This window comes from Nerophis lumbriciformis, linkage group LG04 (genome assembly GCF_033978685.3).
Source record: "Nerophis lumbriciformis linkage group LG04, RoL_Nlum_v2.1, whole genome shotgun sequence".
NCBI classification, from domain to species: domain Eukaryota; kingdom Metazoa; phylum Chordata; class Actinopteri; order Syngnathiformes; family Syngnathidae; genus Nerophis; species Nerophis lumbriciformis.
Window position 1 is genome coordinate 62729893 of NC_084551.2, and position 17411 is coordinate 62747303.

The 17411-nt window shown below is 43.2% G+C and overlaps 1 protein-coding gene across 4 annotated transcripts in view; it reads left to right on the top strand.

Annotated features, from left to right (window-relative positions):
* The window catches only part of LOC133605426 (protein argonaute-3), a 96760-nt gene extending 88799 nt beyond the window's left edge, over positions 1-7961 (top strand). For all 4 annotated transcript variants that reach the window (XM_072913100.1, XM_072913101.1, XM_072913102.1 and 1 more), the window contains exons 17-19: positions 2420-2521; positions 2594-2793; positions 5782-7961. In XM_072913100.1, the coding sequence (XP_072769201.1) occupies positions 2420-2521; positions 2594-2793; positions 5782-5890 (411 nt within the window). In that variant the 3' untranslated portion in view covers positions 5891-7961. The remainder of the gene's footprint in view (positions 1-2419; positions 2522-2593; positions 2794-5781) is intronic.
* The last annotated feature ends 9450 nt before the right edge of the window (positions 7962-17411 follow it).

Genomic DNA, 17411 nt, shown 5'->3' on the forward strand with positions numbered 1-17411 from the left:
AGAGTAGTAGTCCGTAGTACTCTGCTAGGAAACGGCCATGTGTTCTTTGTCCAGGAGTTGTAAGCTCTCAAAAAAATTAGGCTTTTAATCGCTTGACTGGGAACTGCTCAGTGAGTCCGCGTAATGCTTCGACAAGTTGAACTACCACATTTTATTGCTTTTAGAGCTCCCCTGTTTCCTTTTTGCTGTAGCCTGCATCAAGCGTTTTCTTGTTTTTAAGTATAATTGTACATCTAGATCAGGGGTGGGCAATTAATTTTTACCGGGGGCCGCATGAGCAACCCGAGCACTGCTGGAGGGCCACACCGACAATATTTCAGTTACATTTTGCTGAAATTATTTTTGTTTTACCGTAAGATAAATAATAATAATAATAATAATTTCATTAACCTAACTTAACTTTATACAAAAGCAGATTGCTTTTGATGGTTTTATTTTTAACACTGTTTTCCACAACACTTCCTGATGTATAATACAATGCAAAAATGTCAATTTCTGTCACTTTATCCTGCATCCTCTTTAAAAGTCCAACATTTTTCCCCGTCAGATTTGGACAACCATCTGTTGTCACACCTGCCAGCTTGTCCCATTTCAGTCCTAACATGTCCAAACACGCATTTACCAATGTGAACAAGTCATTACCTGTACCGTATTTTCCGCACCATAAGGCGCCCTGGGTTAAAAGCCGCGCCTTCAATGAACGGCATATTTCAAAACTTTGTCCACCTATAAGCCGCCCGGTGTTGTAAGCCGCATCTAACTGCGCTAAAGGAATGTCAAAAAAACAGTCAGATAGGTCAGTCAAACTTTAATAATATATTAAAAACCAGCGTTCTAACAACTCTGTTCACTCCCAAAATGTACGCAAATGTGCAATCACAAACATACGTATATCAACATGGACAGAGCTGCGTGAAAAAAGCCACCCGGCCTCTTCGCGTAAACTTAAACTTACCTTAACCACTCGCTCATCTTTTCTTCATCCATCCCTTCGAGTTAGCTTTTATGATGACGCCGGCTGGAAAGGTCTCTTTTGGCAAGGTCTTCCTTTTGAATATCACCATGGGTGGAAGTTTCTGGCCATTAGCATGGCAAGCTAGAACCACAGTGAAGGATGACTTCTCATTCCCTGTGGTGCGAATATTCACCGTACGTGCTCCCGTTGTATCCACAGTGCGGTTCACAGGAATATCAGTTGCTGTGAAATAGTAATCCGTGTGCGGGTGGAGAGATTGCGTTTTTTCATGAACCGGATCCCTGACGCTTAGTAGGAGCCATTTTGTGGTCTTTACAGATGTAAACACACAAAGGAAATGAAACGTACGGTATATCCGCGCGCTTTTTCTTCTTCTACGCGGGCGGGTGGTTGCTTACAGTAGAAGAAGAAGCGCTTCCTGTTCTATGGGGGCGGGTGCTTACCTTGGCGGTTGCTTGTGTAGAAGAAGAAGCGCTTCCTGTTCTACCGGGAAAAAAGATGGCGGCTGTTTACCGAAGTTGCGAGATCGAAACTTTATGAAAATGAATCGTAATATTAATCCATATATAAAGCGCACCGGGTTAAAAGCCGCACTGTCAGCTTTTGAGAAAATTTGTGGTTTTTAGGTGCGGCTAATAGTGCGGAAAATACGGTAGTTGTCTCTTTAATTGACTGCATGGCTGCCAGCTCCTCCGTGATTTGAAAGTCCGCAGTTATCCCACGTAAGAAGATGAGCAGCTGGGCGTTGTCACGTACATCGCAGCTCTCATCCAAAGCCAGCGAAAAACAGTCAAAGTCGGCCGTTCTGTTCTTCAGCTGAAGCTCCAAGTTTCCAGCGATGGTCTCAACCCGCCTCGTTACAGTGCGTCGGGAGAGTGACACGTTCAGCGCAACAGAGTTCAATAAGCACTCCTTAATAAACTCTCCGTCAGAAAACGCCTTACTTTTTCTGGCGATTTTGTGAGAAATGAGGAAACTTGTCCTGACGGCTGCATCTCTGGGGGTGTGAAATTTGGCAAAAAGTCCTTGTTGGGTTTGCAGTTTTACCATCAACGCATCAGCCTCCCTTGCGCACGCTTCATCAGACAGATTCCGCTATTTTTCCTCGTGCTTGGTCATGTTGTGGCGATTCAAATGATATTCTTTAAGCAACCTGTGTACCACAAATTAAGCACACGGCTTTACCTTTCATTTCTGTAAAGAAATACTTGGGAATCCATGTCTTGTTGAAAACACGCCATTCGTCATCAACTTTTCTCTTTTTAGCGTCTCGGGGATAACCGTGCATCACTTGTCGCTGTGCACCTTCACTCACAGGTTACACACGGACATACGCCCATAAATAACACTTTTCAACGACGCACGGGTCGGATGTGGCCCGCGGGCCGTAGAATGCACAAATCTGCTCTAGATGGCACACTTGACTGACCTCTTCTCTGTCAGGTTGGCCGCAGCGGAAACATTCCAGCTGGTACGACCGTGGATACAGACATTACGCATCCTTACGAGTTTGACTTTTACCTCTGCAGCCACGCTGGAATACAGGTGAGCACCCTCGTTATCTGTTGCGTCGCTGGATTCATTTGCGAGGTTTAATTTATTTGCGACGTCTCGCAGGGCACCAGTCGGCCTTCCCACTACCATGTGCTGTGGGATGACAATTGTTTCACAGCCGACGAGTTCCAGCTGCTCACATACCAGTTGTGCCACACCTACGTGCGCTGTACCCGCTCGGTGTCCATCCCCGCGCCTGCCTACTACGCCCACCTGGTGGCCTTCCGCGCCCGCTATCACCTGGTGGACAAAGAACACGACAGGTGAGAAGACATTTATTGTTGAAGGATTTGACTTGGAAGAATTTATAAAGAAATCTATTAAAATGTATTTATTTTATTAATGTTATATACCGTATTTTCCGGAGTATAAGTCGCTCCGGAGTATAAGTCGCACCGGCTGAAAATGCATAATAAAGAAGGAAAAAAACATATATAAGTCGCACTGGAGTATAAGTCGCATTTTTGGGGGAAATGTATTTGATAAAAGCCAACAGCAAGAATAGACATTTGAAAGGCAATTTAAAATAAATCAAGAATAGTGAACAACAGGCTGAATAAGTGTACGTTATATGAGGCATAAATAACCAACTGGTATGTTAACGTAACATATTATGGTAAGAGTCATTCAAATAACTATAACATATAGAACATGCTATACGTTTACCAAACAATCTGTCACTCCTAATCGCTAAATCCCATGAAATCTTATACGTCTAGTCTCTTACGTGAATGAGATAAATAATATTATTTGATATTTTACGCTAATGTGTTAATAATTTCACACATAAGTCGCTGCGGCCAAACTATGAAAAAAAACTGCGATTTATAGTCCGAAAAATACGGTATTTATTTTATTAATGTTATATACATGTCTTTTTACTGTGCAATTATTTTATTATTATTTAGTTTTTTTCACCCAAATATATTTTTAAGAAGAAATTATATTTTCAAAATTTTTCAAAGGGGAACTGCACTTTTTTTTTTTTTTTTTTTACATTTCGTCAATCTTTCACAATGTTTTTATTTTAATTCGATTTTTTTTATACATTCTAACTTGTAAATAAATGCTAGCAAAAGTCAGCTAACAATGGAGCCAATGGGAGTCACTCTATTCCGCCTATAAAGCACTCTAAAAAAACACCCAATCGTTCTATACACAGGTGCTGCTCAATAAATTGGAATATGACCAAAAAGTTGCTTTATTTACGGTAAGTAATTAAATTCAAAAAGTGAAAGTTGTATGTTATATACACTCATTGATGTATATCTGGGGCGGCATGGCGTAGTGGGTAGAGCAACCATGCCAGAAACCTAAGGGTTGCAGGTTCGCTCCCCGCCTCTTACCATCCAAAAATTGCTGTCGTTGTGTCCTTGGGCGGGACACTTCACCCTTTGCCCCCGGTGCCACTCACACCGGTGAATTGAATGATGAATGACAGGTGGTGGTCGGAGGGGCCGTTGGCGCAAATTGCAGCCACGCTTCCGTCAGTCTACCCCAGGGCAGCTGTGGCTATGAAAGTAGCTTACCACCACCAGGTGTGAACGAATGATGGGTTCTACATGTAAAGCGACTTTGGGTACTTAGAAAAGCGCTATATAAATCCCAGTTATTATTATTATTATTATTCCGCCTATAAAGCACTCTAAAAAAACACCCAATCGTTCTATACACAGGTGCTGCTCAATAAATTGGAATATGACCAAAAAGTTGCTTTATTTAAGTAATTAAATTCAAAAAGTGAAAGTTGTATGTTATATACACTCATTGATGTATATCAAGTGTTTATTTTAATTTTAATGATTATAACTGAAAACTAATTTAAAAAAAGCAACTAATTCCGTAACACAGAAAATTAGAATTTTACAACCAATAAAAAAAAAAAAAAAAGGATTTTACTGGGAGTGTAACGCTACACAAAAATTTCGGTTCGGTACGTACCTCGGTTTAGAGGTCACGGTTCGGTTCATTTTCGGTACAGTAAGAAAACAACAAAATATACATTTTTGGGTTATTTATTTACCAAATTTGCAAAATCTTCCACCAAAAATATTTTTCTTAGTGGAATATTTGAAGTGAAGTAATGGGAACCTTGGATAGGTCAATAATTCATAATAACATTGATTTTGATTCAATATTATGTTTTGAGCAATGACAGTTTGAAAAAAAAAAACAGCTTTGTTTTATTAGTCAACATTGCAACTTTTTCTAAATTACATTTCACCTTTAAGATTTTTAATTTCACTTTTGTTATGTTTTTGTTTATTTGAAAAGTATTTTTAGAATGTGCCGTGGGCCTTTAAAACATTAGCTGTGGGCCGCAAATGGCCTCCGGGGCACACTTTTGACACCCCTGCTATAGATAATAAAAAATTAAATGTGATAAATCTATGGATAAAAAGCAGAGCCTGGCGACGCATGCGCGTTTATCATAACTCTCTCTCTCTCTCTCTCTGTCTCTGCCCCTCCCTCACCAATGCTGCTGTTTGTTTTGTTTTTAACCCCTTCTTAACCCTGAACGTACATTGAAAATACACGCAGCCCTAACTCAAAATGCCGGACATTTGAGGCATTTAAGAAACTCCGCCCTGACAGCTCCGCAAAAGAGGACATGTCCGGTGAAAAGAGGACGTATGGTCAGTCTGCTGAAAACAAAGTTTTGTTGTACTTGTGCAATGACAATAAATATCTATCTATCTATCTATCTATCTATCGTAGCCCGTTAGCGGCATGCTAGCAGCTAACGAGCTAGGATAGACTGACCATACGTCCTCTTTTCACCGGACATGTCCTCTTTTGCGGAGCTGTCAGGGCGGAGTTTCTTAAATGCCTCAAATGTCCGGCATTTTGAGTAAACAATGCACACTGCCGTGTGTTGTGCCTCGGTGTGCATTGTTTACACAACGTGCGTTACGCTACTTAATATGTCCGTGTGGAAACTCGTTCGGTACACCTCCGAACCGAACCGGAACCACCGTACCGAAACGGCTCAATACAAATACACGTACTGTTACACCCCTAGTAAAAACACAGGCTGACTAGGCAGGAAAGCCTCTCACTATTCACTTGCCACCGAGTATTAAGTACATACTGTAGGATATTGCTGTATTTCACATGTGTGTAAATAATGCAGTCTAATAATTTTGCCATATGACACAAACCAAACCTTGCTGAACTACATTGCACGCCCTGTCCTTATTGTCATCGTTCAACTTTTTGGCGCCGTTGCTGTGCATTTCTCCATTCTTCAGCGCCGAGGGCAGCCATGTGTCCGGTCAGAGTAACGGTCGAGACCCGCAAGCGCTGGCCAAAGCTGTTCAGATTCACCACGACACCCTGAGGACCATGTACTTCGCCTGAGCTGCAAGACCCTCCCTTGACCATTTCCATCCTCCACACACACACACACACACAATCACACACGGCCATTCGAGGATGGCTTGGCAAGTAACCCCCCGCCCCATACACACACACACACACACACACACACACACACACATGCCTAGTCAATCCGGACCCGACACTGTGCAGAGGGAAGCAGGAAGGAGGCACCCCCACACTGGATTGAGGATGCAAACGCTGCTTTAACAAAACAAGCAAACAAAACTCAGCACTAATATGCAATATCAACCGGCCAACTAGTTTATTTCCATCCTATTGGACTCCAGTTTCTTTTACCTCCATTTCCTGCCTTTTTTTTTTTAACCCCCGCCCCCAAATATTCCACCAATCTGCTCCCTTACCATCCACAGCACCTCAAGTCAGATCAAGCAGCAGCACTTTTACATTCTGTCATTTTTTTTGTTTGTTTCGCTTTTTGCGTTTTGTTTGTTTTTAAACGAGGGAGCAGTACAGAAAGGGTCGACTCACATTTTGACGATTATGATTTCACGGCGTCACTCATCCCTCCTCATTCCTTTTTGCCCCCATCTTATTTAGTCACTTTCCAGGTGTAAAAAAAACCAGTTCTTTGAGCACACTGCCACCTGCTGGCTACGAGGTATCGCGCCCTCCCTAATGTTGGCCGCCAGGAGAAAGATGATGCCTTGAAAGGGTTTTAACGGAAGATATCAGCTGTCACACTTTATATCGTCTGATATATCAATCACAGCCATCTCTTTTTAATTTAAAGTATAACACTGTTTTGTTTTTTTTATCCTGGATGTTATTTTTCTGCTTTTGTTGTCTCGTGCATCATGTGAAACTTTGAAGATATTCGTATGCGGATACATTGTTACCTTTTTTAAACGACCATGCGCTATATGTTAGGTTTTTGGAGGTGGAGCAAGAGATCTTGTCGGTGTTCTCCACTTGTGCAATAACGGGCTAAAGGAAAGGAAGACAAAATAATACACATTTCATTCGGAAGTGAGCGGTCTTGTACGGAGCGAGCTTTGCAGACTGTTCGGCACTTTTTTTTTCTGTTTGAGCAGCGTGTCTGTGGTCTTTGTTTTGCCCCGGCAGTCGGGCACACGCGGTAAAACAAATGTAGTTTTAATGATGTTCCATATTCTTGACTTGAAGGATTGATATGCTCCTGTGTGGTGTGCGAGTACGTGCTTGTGGTGGTCATGGTCGCTGTGCATCATGTTGGAACTCCTGATCGGGGGTTTGCCAATGAGCGCTGATTCCCCCTGAATTCCTACAAGTTGTTTTGGACCTGTTTGCAGCAAAGGCCATAAAGGGGGGAAGGGAGTATTTAAGTGCCTGGTGGAATTTAAGCGTTTAGCGGTGGGTTATCACGCTATGCCGAGTCGAGTAGGGTGAAATAATGAAAAGGCGTATTTGAACAAGAGAGTTTCACCCAATGCCTCTTATTCTTCTCGACAAACTGACTTTACTACACAACTCATGGGAATCCTGACATGGGAGTGTGTATTTATGGTGTTTGCCTTGTTCACCAGTGTTAGCTGTTAGCTTTGCTTGGACACAGCAGTCAAAAGCAAAGCTGGTCTGTTTTTTGTTCCTTTCTTGCTTATCAGTAATAATCATAGCCTGAGTTGCTAACCTAGTCCTAGCGGGCCAGGGTCACGGTCTCGGGGTCGGGCCACGTAGCTGGCCCAAAATAAACCGAGATTGGCTTCGGAAAACAAAGCTGAAGAGTCAAGTGGCTGACGTGTTGTTCTCAGTTTCTAGCCCCTAAATCTATCAAATACGTTTCTGGAATGCGGTCGCCACTCGGCTGCTCCGTGCTGCTGATAATCTGAAGCTTTTGGGGGTGGGCGGGTGTTCCTTTACAAAGTTAACTGCACTAAAAGAAGCATGTGTTCTGGTTCCGAATACAGGCGTGGTGCTACTACAACCGATTGTAGAATCTGAGACTGAGTTTTTCTTGTGAGCAGGTTAGGAAAGCTAAGGGCGCCTCCCATTACCCTGGTTGGCTGCCACTACTGTTGCGTCGGACCAGTTCTTCCTCCAAGGGAATCTAAGTTACTGGTCAATCCCAAGTTCTTTTGGATGACATAAAAGCTGAGTAAGAAGGATCACCAGGACAGAATAGGAATATCATCAAGTTTTACTGAAATTTCAGGAGAACAACTTAGGAAGCCGGTATGAATGTATTACATACCTGCCAACTACTCCGGTTTTCCCGTAATTAGTACGGTTTTCATCAACCTATTCCGGGTTACGGTTGCAGTGATAAAAAATACGGTTTTTCATTAATTAAAAAAAAAAATTTTTTTTAAATGCGCGAGGCTATTTATAGCACCGCTGCCAAGCACGAGGCACCTGTTGCCATTGTTTCCAAACGAGCGAACGATCTGGAATCAGCCGGAGAAAAATCGCAAACGAGTCTTAAACCGAAAAGAAAACTGCAGTCATTCCGTGAAGAATATTTTGGAATTATCCGTTCCAAAAAGGGTGAAAACTACGCGAATTGCACCTTGTGCAGACAAGATTTTTCGATCGGACACGGAGGAATTAGCGATGTAAAAGACCACGTTGGGACAAAAAAACACAAGTCTAATGCCGTTGCTAGCGATACAAGTGGAAAACTTTCAACGTTTTTCGGATTTTAGCCACAAAAAGGTAATGACACCAATGTTATCTATTGGAATTGTTTAGTACTGTTATACTGTTAAAAGTGTTTATACTATTTATGCTTTCAAGTCCAAGTTGAAGAAATCTTGTTAAATGTTGACAGCATAACTACCAAAATACAGAAGTATGTCCTTAATATTTTTGCAGTGCTATTTCTGTTGAAAAGTTAAAATGATTACATTAGAGATGTGATGTGCCACTTTTCAAGTGTCTGATGGCTTAAATTAATTTTCATAAATTTTTCATATTTTGAATTCTTTTGAAAGGCTTACAAAAAAACTACATTTGAATTGTAATTCCATGCTATTGACAGGACTATTAATTTTAATGAAGTTAGCTTACCATGTTTACAGTATAATAATTGTGATAGAAATGTGAATTTTAGGCACAGAATATTTTTTTACAATTGAACAAGGCAGTAGATTATACAAGCTTGGACAGAAAGTTAATAATGACACCAATTTTTTTTTTTAATGGAATTGTTTAGTACTGTTTTACCATTTGTTTACTGTAAAAAGTGTTTATACTTTCAATTAACAAATTGAAGTCTTGTGAAAGGTTGACAGGATAACTGGCATTAACTGTCAAAAATAATTTCAAACTATTGAAGTTAGCTTACAGAATAAACATGTCAATCAACCCATATGATTTTTGCTGTAATATTTTTGTTTTGAAAAGTCACTGTGACTGATAGAAAAGTGATGGTTTTAGCAACATTTTAACCTGTCTGAATGCTAATAATCATTTTGCGTCGGACTTTGTCCTGGACCTACCGGGGCCTGCGGCCCCTGGACCCTGGCTACTAGGTTTTTCTGATTTCAAAAGTTGGCAGGTATGGTATTAGTCTAGGTTGTTCTCCTGAAATTTTAGTAAAAATTGATGATATTCCTATTCTGTCCTAGTGATCCTTCTTACTCAGTTTATGTCATCCAAAAGAATTTGGGATTGACCAGTAACTTATATTCCCTTGGAGGAAGAACTGGTCGATGCAACAAAGCTAAGGGCGCCTCCCATTACCCTGGTTGGCTGCCACTACCTAGGTCTGCGTTTGCTGCCGTCGGAAGGCCCTTAGTACCGTTGTGGATGTCAGACATCCCCCTTTAGTGTGTACCTTGGTGAATGGTGGATGTTTGCCGTAGTGATGGCCCTACGACTCTGGTCGATGCAACAAAGCTAAGGGCGCCTCCCATTACCCTGGTTGGCTGCCACAACCTAGGTCTGCGTTTGCTGGCGTCGGAAGGCCCTTAGTACCGTTGTGGATGTCAGACATCCCCCTTTAGTGTGTACCTTGGTGAATGGTGGATGTTTGCCGTAGTGATGGCCCTACGACCCTGGTCGATGCAACAAAGCTAAGGGCGCCTCCCATTACCCTGGTTGGCTGCCACTACCTAGGTCTGCGTTTGCTGGCGTCGGAAGGCCCTTAGTACCGTTGTGGATGTCAGACATCCCCCTTTAGTGTGTACCTTGGTGAATGGTGGATGTTTGCCGTAGTGATGGCCCTACGACCCTGGTGGGTGTGGTACAGGCGTCACTAGCTAAGTAGAATGAAGGGTCAGCCCCCAACTGTCCTGGCGGGTGTTGGAGTAGCCCTAAAAACGGTACAGTCTGGAAGAAATGTCTGTGCTCTCTTATCGATTGTTGCGTCTTACTACCTTTCGAAGACTTTTTCCCTCCCGGTGTGGAAGCTCGCGGGGATTTGAGCCTTTGGTGTTTTCACTCGTCGTGTCTGAAAGCCTTTATGAAAAACAACAAGCCAGATCAAAAGTATATTTGTACATTTAAAACGATGTAATAATGCACACCGATTATTTTTGCTAACAGTAAAAAAAAAAAAAGAAAAAAAGATGTAGTCTAAATATTCTTAGTAATAAATGTATCGCTGTACGCTATGGTTTGAAGGAAAAAAAAAGATATTATTATTATTATTGCAATAGACTGTTGACTTGTGTCACTGTAAATGGTATAAGTGTACATTTGTGCGAACGGTGGTGGAAACTAGTGACGTGTCTTGATGGTGACTGTCGTACTGTTATTGACGGGAAGGTGGACCGCGAACCGCCACCGAGCAAACTGCTAGCACATGTTGAATGCTCATTTTTCTAGATGTTTATTCAGAGAGCGAGAAACACGACAAAGCTGTAGTGCCGCGGCCCCTGAATGTTCTTGGCTTTTTTTTCGGTCCACCTGGTGCTGCACGCCTGCTCCTCAGCGGGGCTTGTGATCCATTAGACTGGAGATCTTAGACTCATTTAACGTTGAATTAGGTACCATTCCTTTTTGTTTCTCTCCTGGAATTTTACTCCCCGTTTCCATGCCCCAGCTGACCTATGGGGGATGTACTTTAAAGGACAACAGTGAAGTTTGGTCAGTATGATTTTTTTTTTTTTTGATTCAAGCACGTGTGATTCTGTCGGGCTTTGGGAGAACTCGGGTAGGTTCTTGTCGATGCGGAATTAGTTTTTAACCCACGCTGCCGACATGTTTACAGGCACATGCAAGCTAGCAGAGGAACCTGAAAGAAGGCGCCTAGGCCAGTGACGAGAAGTTGGTTCTTTTGCCAGGTTTTTATAGAAACTTCAAGAAGTCTCCCTTTAAAGTGTATTCCATGGATGTAATATCCTCCATGGAAGGTAGTAAACTGGTGCAAGAAGTCCACAGAAAGTGCCTTTCCTCTTGATTCTCCTTTTCAAGAAACCGTTGTTTCCCTCTCAATGCGACACTTTCAAACATCCGACAGTGTCTCGGACCCCTCGGTGTCGTTGACATAGTGGAATGCGTGTAGGGCGGAGATCAGCACTACGCGGCTCGTGAATGTCAGCCACAGCACAGCACTTTAGAGATCGTCATTCTCACTCAAGAGACGAGTTGGCAGGTTGAAAGAGCAAGTAAGCTGAGGGCGGACCCCCACTATCTTGGCCGCTGTCCTCACGGGTGTCGAGGAGTTCTGGATGGTCCCCGTTATGCTGGTGTGTGTACCACGGTCCCCACCAAGCTGATGGCGCCCAACAGAGCCGTGTATAGCCAACTCGGTTTCAAAGTTGGGACCAAACATAGTGTCCTGTATAGGGATGATGTTTGATAAGAAATTATCAAGTTCGAGCCCATTATCGAATCCTCTTATCGAACCGATTCCTTATGGATTATCTTATCGAATCCAGATAGGTTGTTGTATATGGAAAAAAAACAACATTTGGTTTAACAAAAGCTCACTTTTATTTTATAAGAAAAAACTAAACTAAAATAAATAAAAAAATATTGACTGTTACCCTACTAAAAAAAAAAATAAAAAATAAATATTGACTGTCGTTACCCAAAGTATATTAAGTGGGATTTTTCAGAAAAACAAAAATATATACAGTAGAGATGCGCGGATAGGCAATTATTTCATCCGCAACCGCATCAGAAAGTCGTCAACCATCCGCCATCCACCCGATGTAACATTTGATCAGAACCGCACCCGCCCGTTGTTATATATCTAATATAGACGATGCAAGGCATTAGTGAGGTTATAAAGCTTTTGCCTGTTAAAGAAAGGAGACTGATCCAATGCAGCACAGACATTCGCGTGCCACGCTGTCACGGCCCAGACGCACACCAGTGCGCAATCATATGGGAGCCGCGCTGAGCGCACCTCCAAGCGCGTCTCGCTGCCGGCGACGGCCGGGTATGGGCCCGACGCTCCAGCGCCATCCATTTTCAGGGCTAGTTGATTCGGCAGGTGGGTTGTTACACACTCCTTAGCGGGTTCCGACTTCCATGGCCACCGTCCTGCTGTCTATATCAACCAGGGTGAGCCCCACCCCTTTCGTGAGCGCACTGCGCGCGGAGTGACCCCTGTTACGCGCCCCCGGCAACAGGGGTGGCGGGCAGGTAAGCTGCGCGGGCGGAGCGCGCGGAGTGACCCCTGTTACGAGCCCCCGGCCACGGGGGTGGCCGGGGGCGCGTGACGCCGGCCGCGGCGAAGGCGGACGAGGCGGGGTGTCGGTGCGGTGGGCGCGGTGGTGACCCTGGACGTGCGTCGGGCCCTTCTCGCGGATCGCCTCAGCTACGGCTCCCGGTGGGGCCCTCTCGGGGGAAGGGGCCTCGGTCCCGGACCCCGGCGAGGCGTCCCTTCTCCGCTCCGTAAAAGTGTCCATCTCTTTTTTTTTTTTTCTTCTGTTGTGGCATATGCTGCAGGTGCCTGCTCGTTTTTCGTATGTGGGTAACAACATTTAACTATGTATATATATTTCCCAATTGGTTTAACTGCCACCCGCCTGAATCTATTTAAAATCTAATTTTTTTTTATTTCAACCGCCCGACCCGACCCGACCCGACCCGCGGATAAAATCTAATTTTTTTTAATTTCATCCGCCCGATCCGCGGTTGTGCCCGCAAACCGCGCATCTCTTAATATACAGTAACACAAAAACAACCTGTCTCAGTGATCACTATAGGTGTATAAATAATAATATAGTGTTAAATAAAATCAGTCCCTTGGGCACAAAACTGAAAATAATACAGCTCTCCAAAAAGTGCACTTCTGCTGCTATTGGAACATACTAACTACACACACAGGCAGACAGCTAACAAACAATCCAAGACGTCTAATAAAGTTCCAAAGCAGATGAATCCATTTCGGCTCTTTATTGTTGTTGATCTTGCTTTGTCTTTTCCTATCTTTACTTTTGTCTTGAACTGGACTATTATTTTTTTGTTGAACTGAAATACACACAATGACGAATGTATAAGCTACGTGATTCAATTAACATACTGAAATGTAATACACAATATGTAAATATTAGCTTCACACAAATATACAGTACTATCATCAAACAAATACTTCTGAGTGTTGAAACTATTTCGATGGTGGAAATATACGACTGGCAGCCATTTTAAGTCCTCAAAACATCCATTGAAACAGTGCACAAAAATCGTGTTTCAATAAACATCTTAGTATCAAACTTAACCACTTTCCCCCTTAACATTGAGTTATATAAACAAGTTAAACAGTTTACTTACAGACTTATCTTTTCCAAGGCTTGTAAGAGCTAACACAACTTGTCTACTTCTCAATTGTCTCACGAACTGAACTGACGTCGTCAACCCGGAAGTGCGCAAACTATTGACGCGTAGTATTTTCATATCGCCACAAGGTGTCAGTAAGAGTCTACAATCAAATGGGCATAACATTGCTCATTTGGGATTCGAATAAAGAACCAACTCTTTTTCTTTACTATAGTGGCCTCGATAACGGGAACCGGTTCTCAAAAAGGGATTGGGGTCCATGGAATCGGTTCTTTTCGAACATCATCCCTAGTCCTATAGTCATGTGAGGGGTTTTTAACCAATCAGAGAGAGTATGGTCAGACGATCTATTAAATGATTGGTTAAAAGCCCCTCACGTGACTACAGGGCGCCATGTTTGGTCCCAACTCTGAAACCAGGTTGGCCGTACTCTCTCTATACACGGCTCTATCGCCCACTGTGTGGAAGGCAAGCACTACCCTGATGGGTTTCGGATAGCCCCCACTACCCTTGTGGGTGTGATACACCCACCACTAGCCTTCTGGGTTTTGGATTGTCCCACTATGTTAATGGGTGTCGAACTCAACACTAGCCTGTTGAGTTCCAGATGGTCCCCACTATGTTGCCGTGTGCACGATGGTCCCCACTATGTTGGTGTGTGTACGATGGTCCCCACTAGCCTGATGGGTGTCTGGTGGCTCCCACTACCTTGGTCGCACCAATATCCTTCCGGCACCCACTGCCCAGGTCGTCGTGGGACAGCCACACCTACAAACCCCGTTTCCATATGAGTTGGGAAATTGTGTTAGACGTAAATATAAACGGAATACAATGATTTGCAAATCCTTTTCAACCCATATTCAGTTGAATATGCTACAAAGACAACATATTTGATGTTCAAACTGATAAACATTTTGCAAATAATCATTAACTTTAGAATTTGATGCCAGCAACACGTGACAAAGAAGTTGGGAAAAGTGGCAATAAATACTGATAAAGTTGAGGAATGCTCATCAAACACTTATTTGGAACGTCCCACAGGTGTGCAGGCTAATTGGGAACAGGTGGGTGCCATGATTGGGTATAAAAACAGCTTCCAAAAAATGCTCAGTCTTTCACAAGAAAGGATGGGGCGAGGTACACCCCTTTGTCCACAACTGCGTGAGCAAATAGTCAAACAGTTTAAGAACAACGTTTCTCAAAGTGCAATTGCAAGAAATGTAGGGATTTCAACATCTACGCTCCATAATATCATCAAAAGGTTCAGAGAATGTGGAGAAATCACTCCACGGAAACCAACATTGAATGACCGTGACCTTCCATCCCTCAGACGGCACTGTATCAAAAACCGACATCAATCTCTAAAGGATATCACCACAGGGGCTCAGGAACACTTCAGAAAACCACTGTCACTAAATACAGTTGGTCGCTACATCTGTAAGTGCAAGTTAAAGCTCTACTATGCAAAAGCGAAAGCCATTTATCAACAACACCCAGAAACGCCGCCGGCTTCTCTGATCATCTAAGATGGACTCATGCAAAGTGGAAAAGTGGAAAAGTGTTCTGTGGTCTGACGAGTCCACATTTCAAATTGTTTTTGGAAATATTCGACATCGTGTCATCCGGACCAAAGGGGAAGCGAACCATCCAGACTGTTATCGACGCAAAGTTCAAAAGGCAGCATGTGTGATGGTATGGGGGTGCATTAGTGCCCAAGGCATGGGTAACTTACACATCTGTGAAGGCACCATTAATGCTGAAAGGTACATGCAGGTTTTGGAACAACATATGCTGCCATCTAAGCGCCGCCCCTGCTTATTTCAGCAAGACAATGCCAAGCCACATTCAGCACGTGTTGCAACAGCGTGGCTTCGTAAAAAAAGAGTGCGTGTACTTTCCTGGCCCGCCTGCAGTCCAGACCTGTCTCCCATCGAAAATGTGTGGCGCATTATGAAGCGTAAAATACGACAGCGGAGACCCCGGACTGTTGAACGACTGAAGCTCTACATAAAACGAGAATGGGAAAGAATTCCACTTTCAAAGCTTCAACAATTAGTTTCCTCAGTTCCCAATCATTTATTGAGTGTTGTTAAAAGAAAAGGCGATGTAACACAGTGGTGAACATGCCCTTTCCCAACTACTTTGGCACGTGTTGCAGCCATGAAATTCTAAGTTACCGTATTTTACGCACCATAAGGCGCCCTGGGTTATAAGCCGCGCCTTCAATGAACGGCATATTTCAAAACTTTGTCCACCTATAAGCCGCCCCGTGTTATAAGCCGCATCTAACTGCGCTAAAGGAATGTCAAAAAAACAGTCAGATAGGTCAGTCAAACTTTAATAATATATTAAAAACCAGCGTGATGTGGGCGCGCATGGAGTCGTATATCAACATGGACGGAGTTGCGTGAAAAAAGCCACCCGGCCTCTTCGCGTAAACCTACCTTAACCACTCGCTCATCTTTTCTTCATCCATCCATCCCTTCGAGTGAGCTTTTATGATGACGCCGGCTGGAAAGGTCTCTTTTGGCAAGGTCTTCCTTTTGAATATCACCATGGGTGGAAGTTTCTGGCCATTAGCATGGCAAGCTAGAACCACAGTGAAGGATGACTTCTCATTCCCTGTGGTGCGAATATTCACCGTACCTGCTCTTGTTGTATCCACAGTGCGGTTCACAGGAATATCAAAAGTCAGTGGAACCTCGTCCATGTTGATAATGTTCTCTGGCCGGATCTTTTTTTCAGCTATCTTGTTTTTACAATATGCACGGAAAGTAGCCAGCTTTTCTTGAAAGTCTTTAGGCAGTTGCTGTGAAATAGTAGTCCGTGTGCGGATGGAGAGATTGCGTCTTTTCATGAACCGGAAACCTGTCGCTTAGTAGGAGCCATTTTGTGGTCTTTACAGATGTAAACACACAAAGGAAATGAAACGTAATATCCGCGCCCTTCTTCTTCTTCTACGCGGGCGGGTGGTTGCTTACAGTAGAAGAAGAAGCGCTTCCTGTTCTATGGGGGCGGGTGCTTACCTTGGCCGTTGCTTGCGTAGAAGAAGAAGCACTTCCTCTTCTACGGGGAAAAAAGATGGCGGCTGTTTACCGTAGTTGCGAGACCGAAACTTTATGAAAATGAATCTTAATATTACCGTAATCCATATATAAAGCGCACCGGGTTATCAGCCGCACTGTCAGCTTTTGAGTAAATTTGTGGTTTTTAGGTGCGGCTAATAGTGCGGAAAATACGGTACTTTCCTGGCCCGCCTGCAGTCCAGACCTGTCTCCCATCGAAAATGTGTGGCGCATTATGAAGCGTAAAATACGACAGCGGAGACCCCGGACTGTTGAACGACTGAAGCTCTACATAAAACGAGAATGGGAAATAATTCCACTTTCAAAGCTTCAACAATTAGTTTCCTCAGTTCCCAATCATTTATTGAGTGTTGTTAAAAGAAAAGGCGATGTAACACAGTGGTGAACATGCCCTTTCCCAACTACTTTGGCACGTGTTGCAGCCATGAAATTGTAAGTTAATTATTATTTGGAAAAAAAAAAAAAAAGTTTATGAGTTTGAACATTAAATATGTTGTCTTTGTAGTGCATTCAATTGAATATGGGTTGAAAAGGATTTGCAAATCATTGTATTGCGTTTATATTTACATCTAACACAATTTCCCAACTCATATGGAAACGGGGTTTGTAGCTTGTTGGGGTTTGGATGAAGCCCAATACCCTAGTCATTGTGCGATGGCCTTTATCTAATGACTAGAAGCCAGCCTCTGGTGGGATTGGTGAAGATAGGCTAAGCTTCCTCACCACGGCTTAAAAACTACACCAGT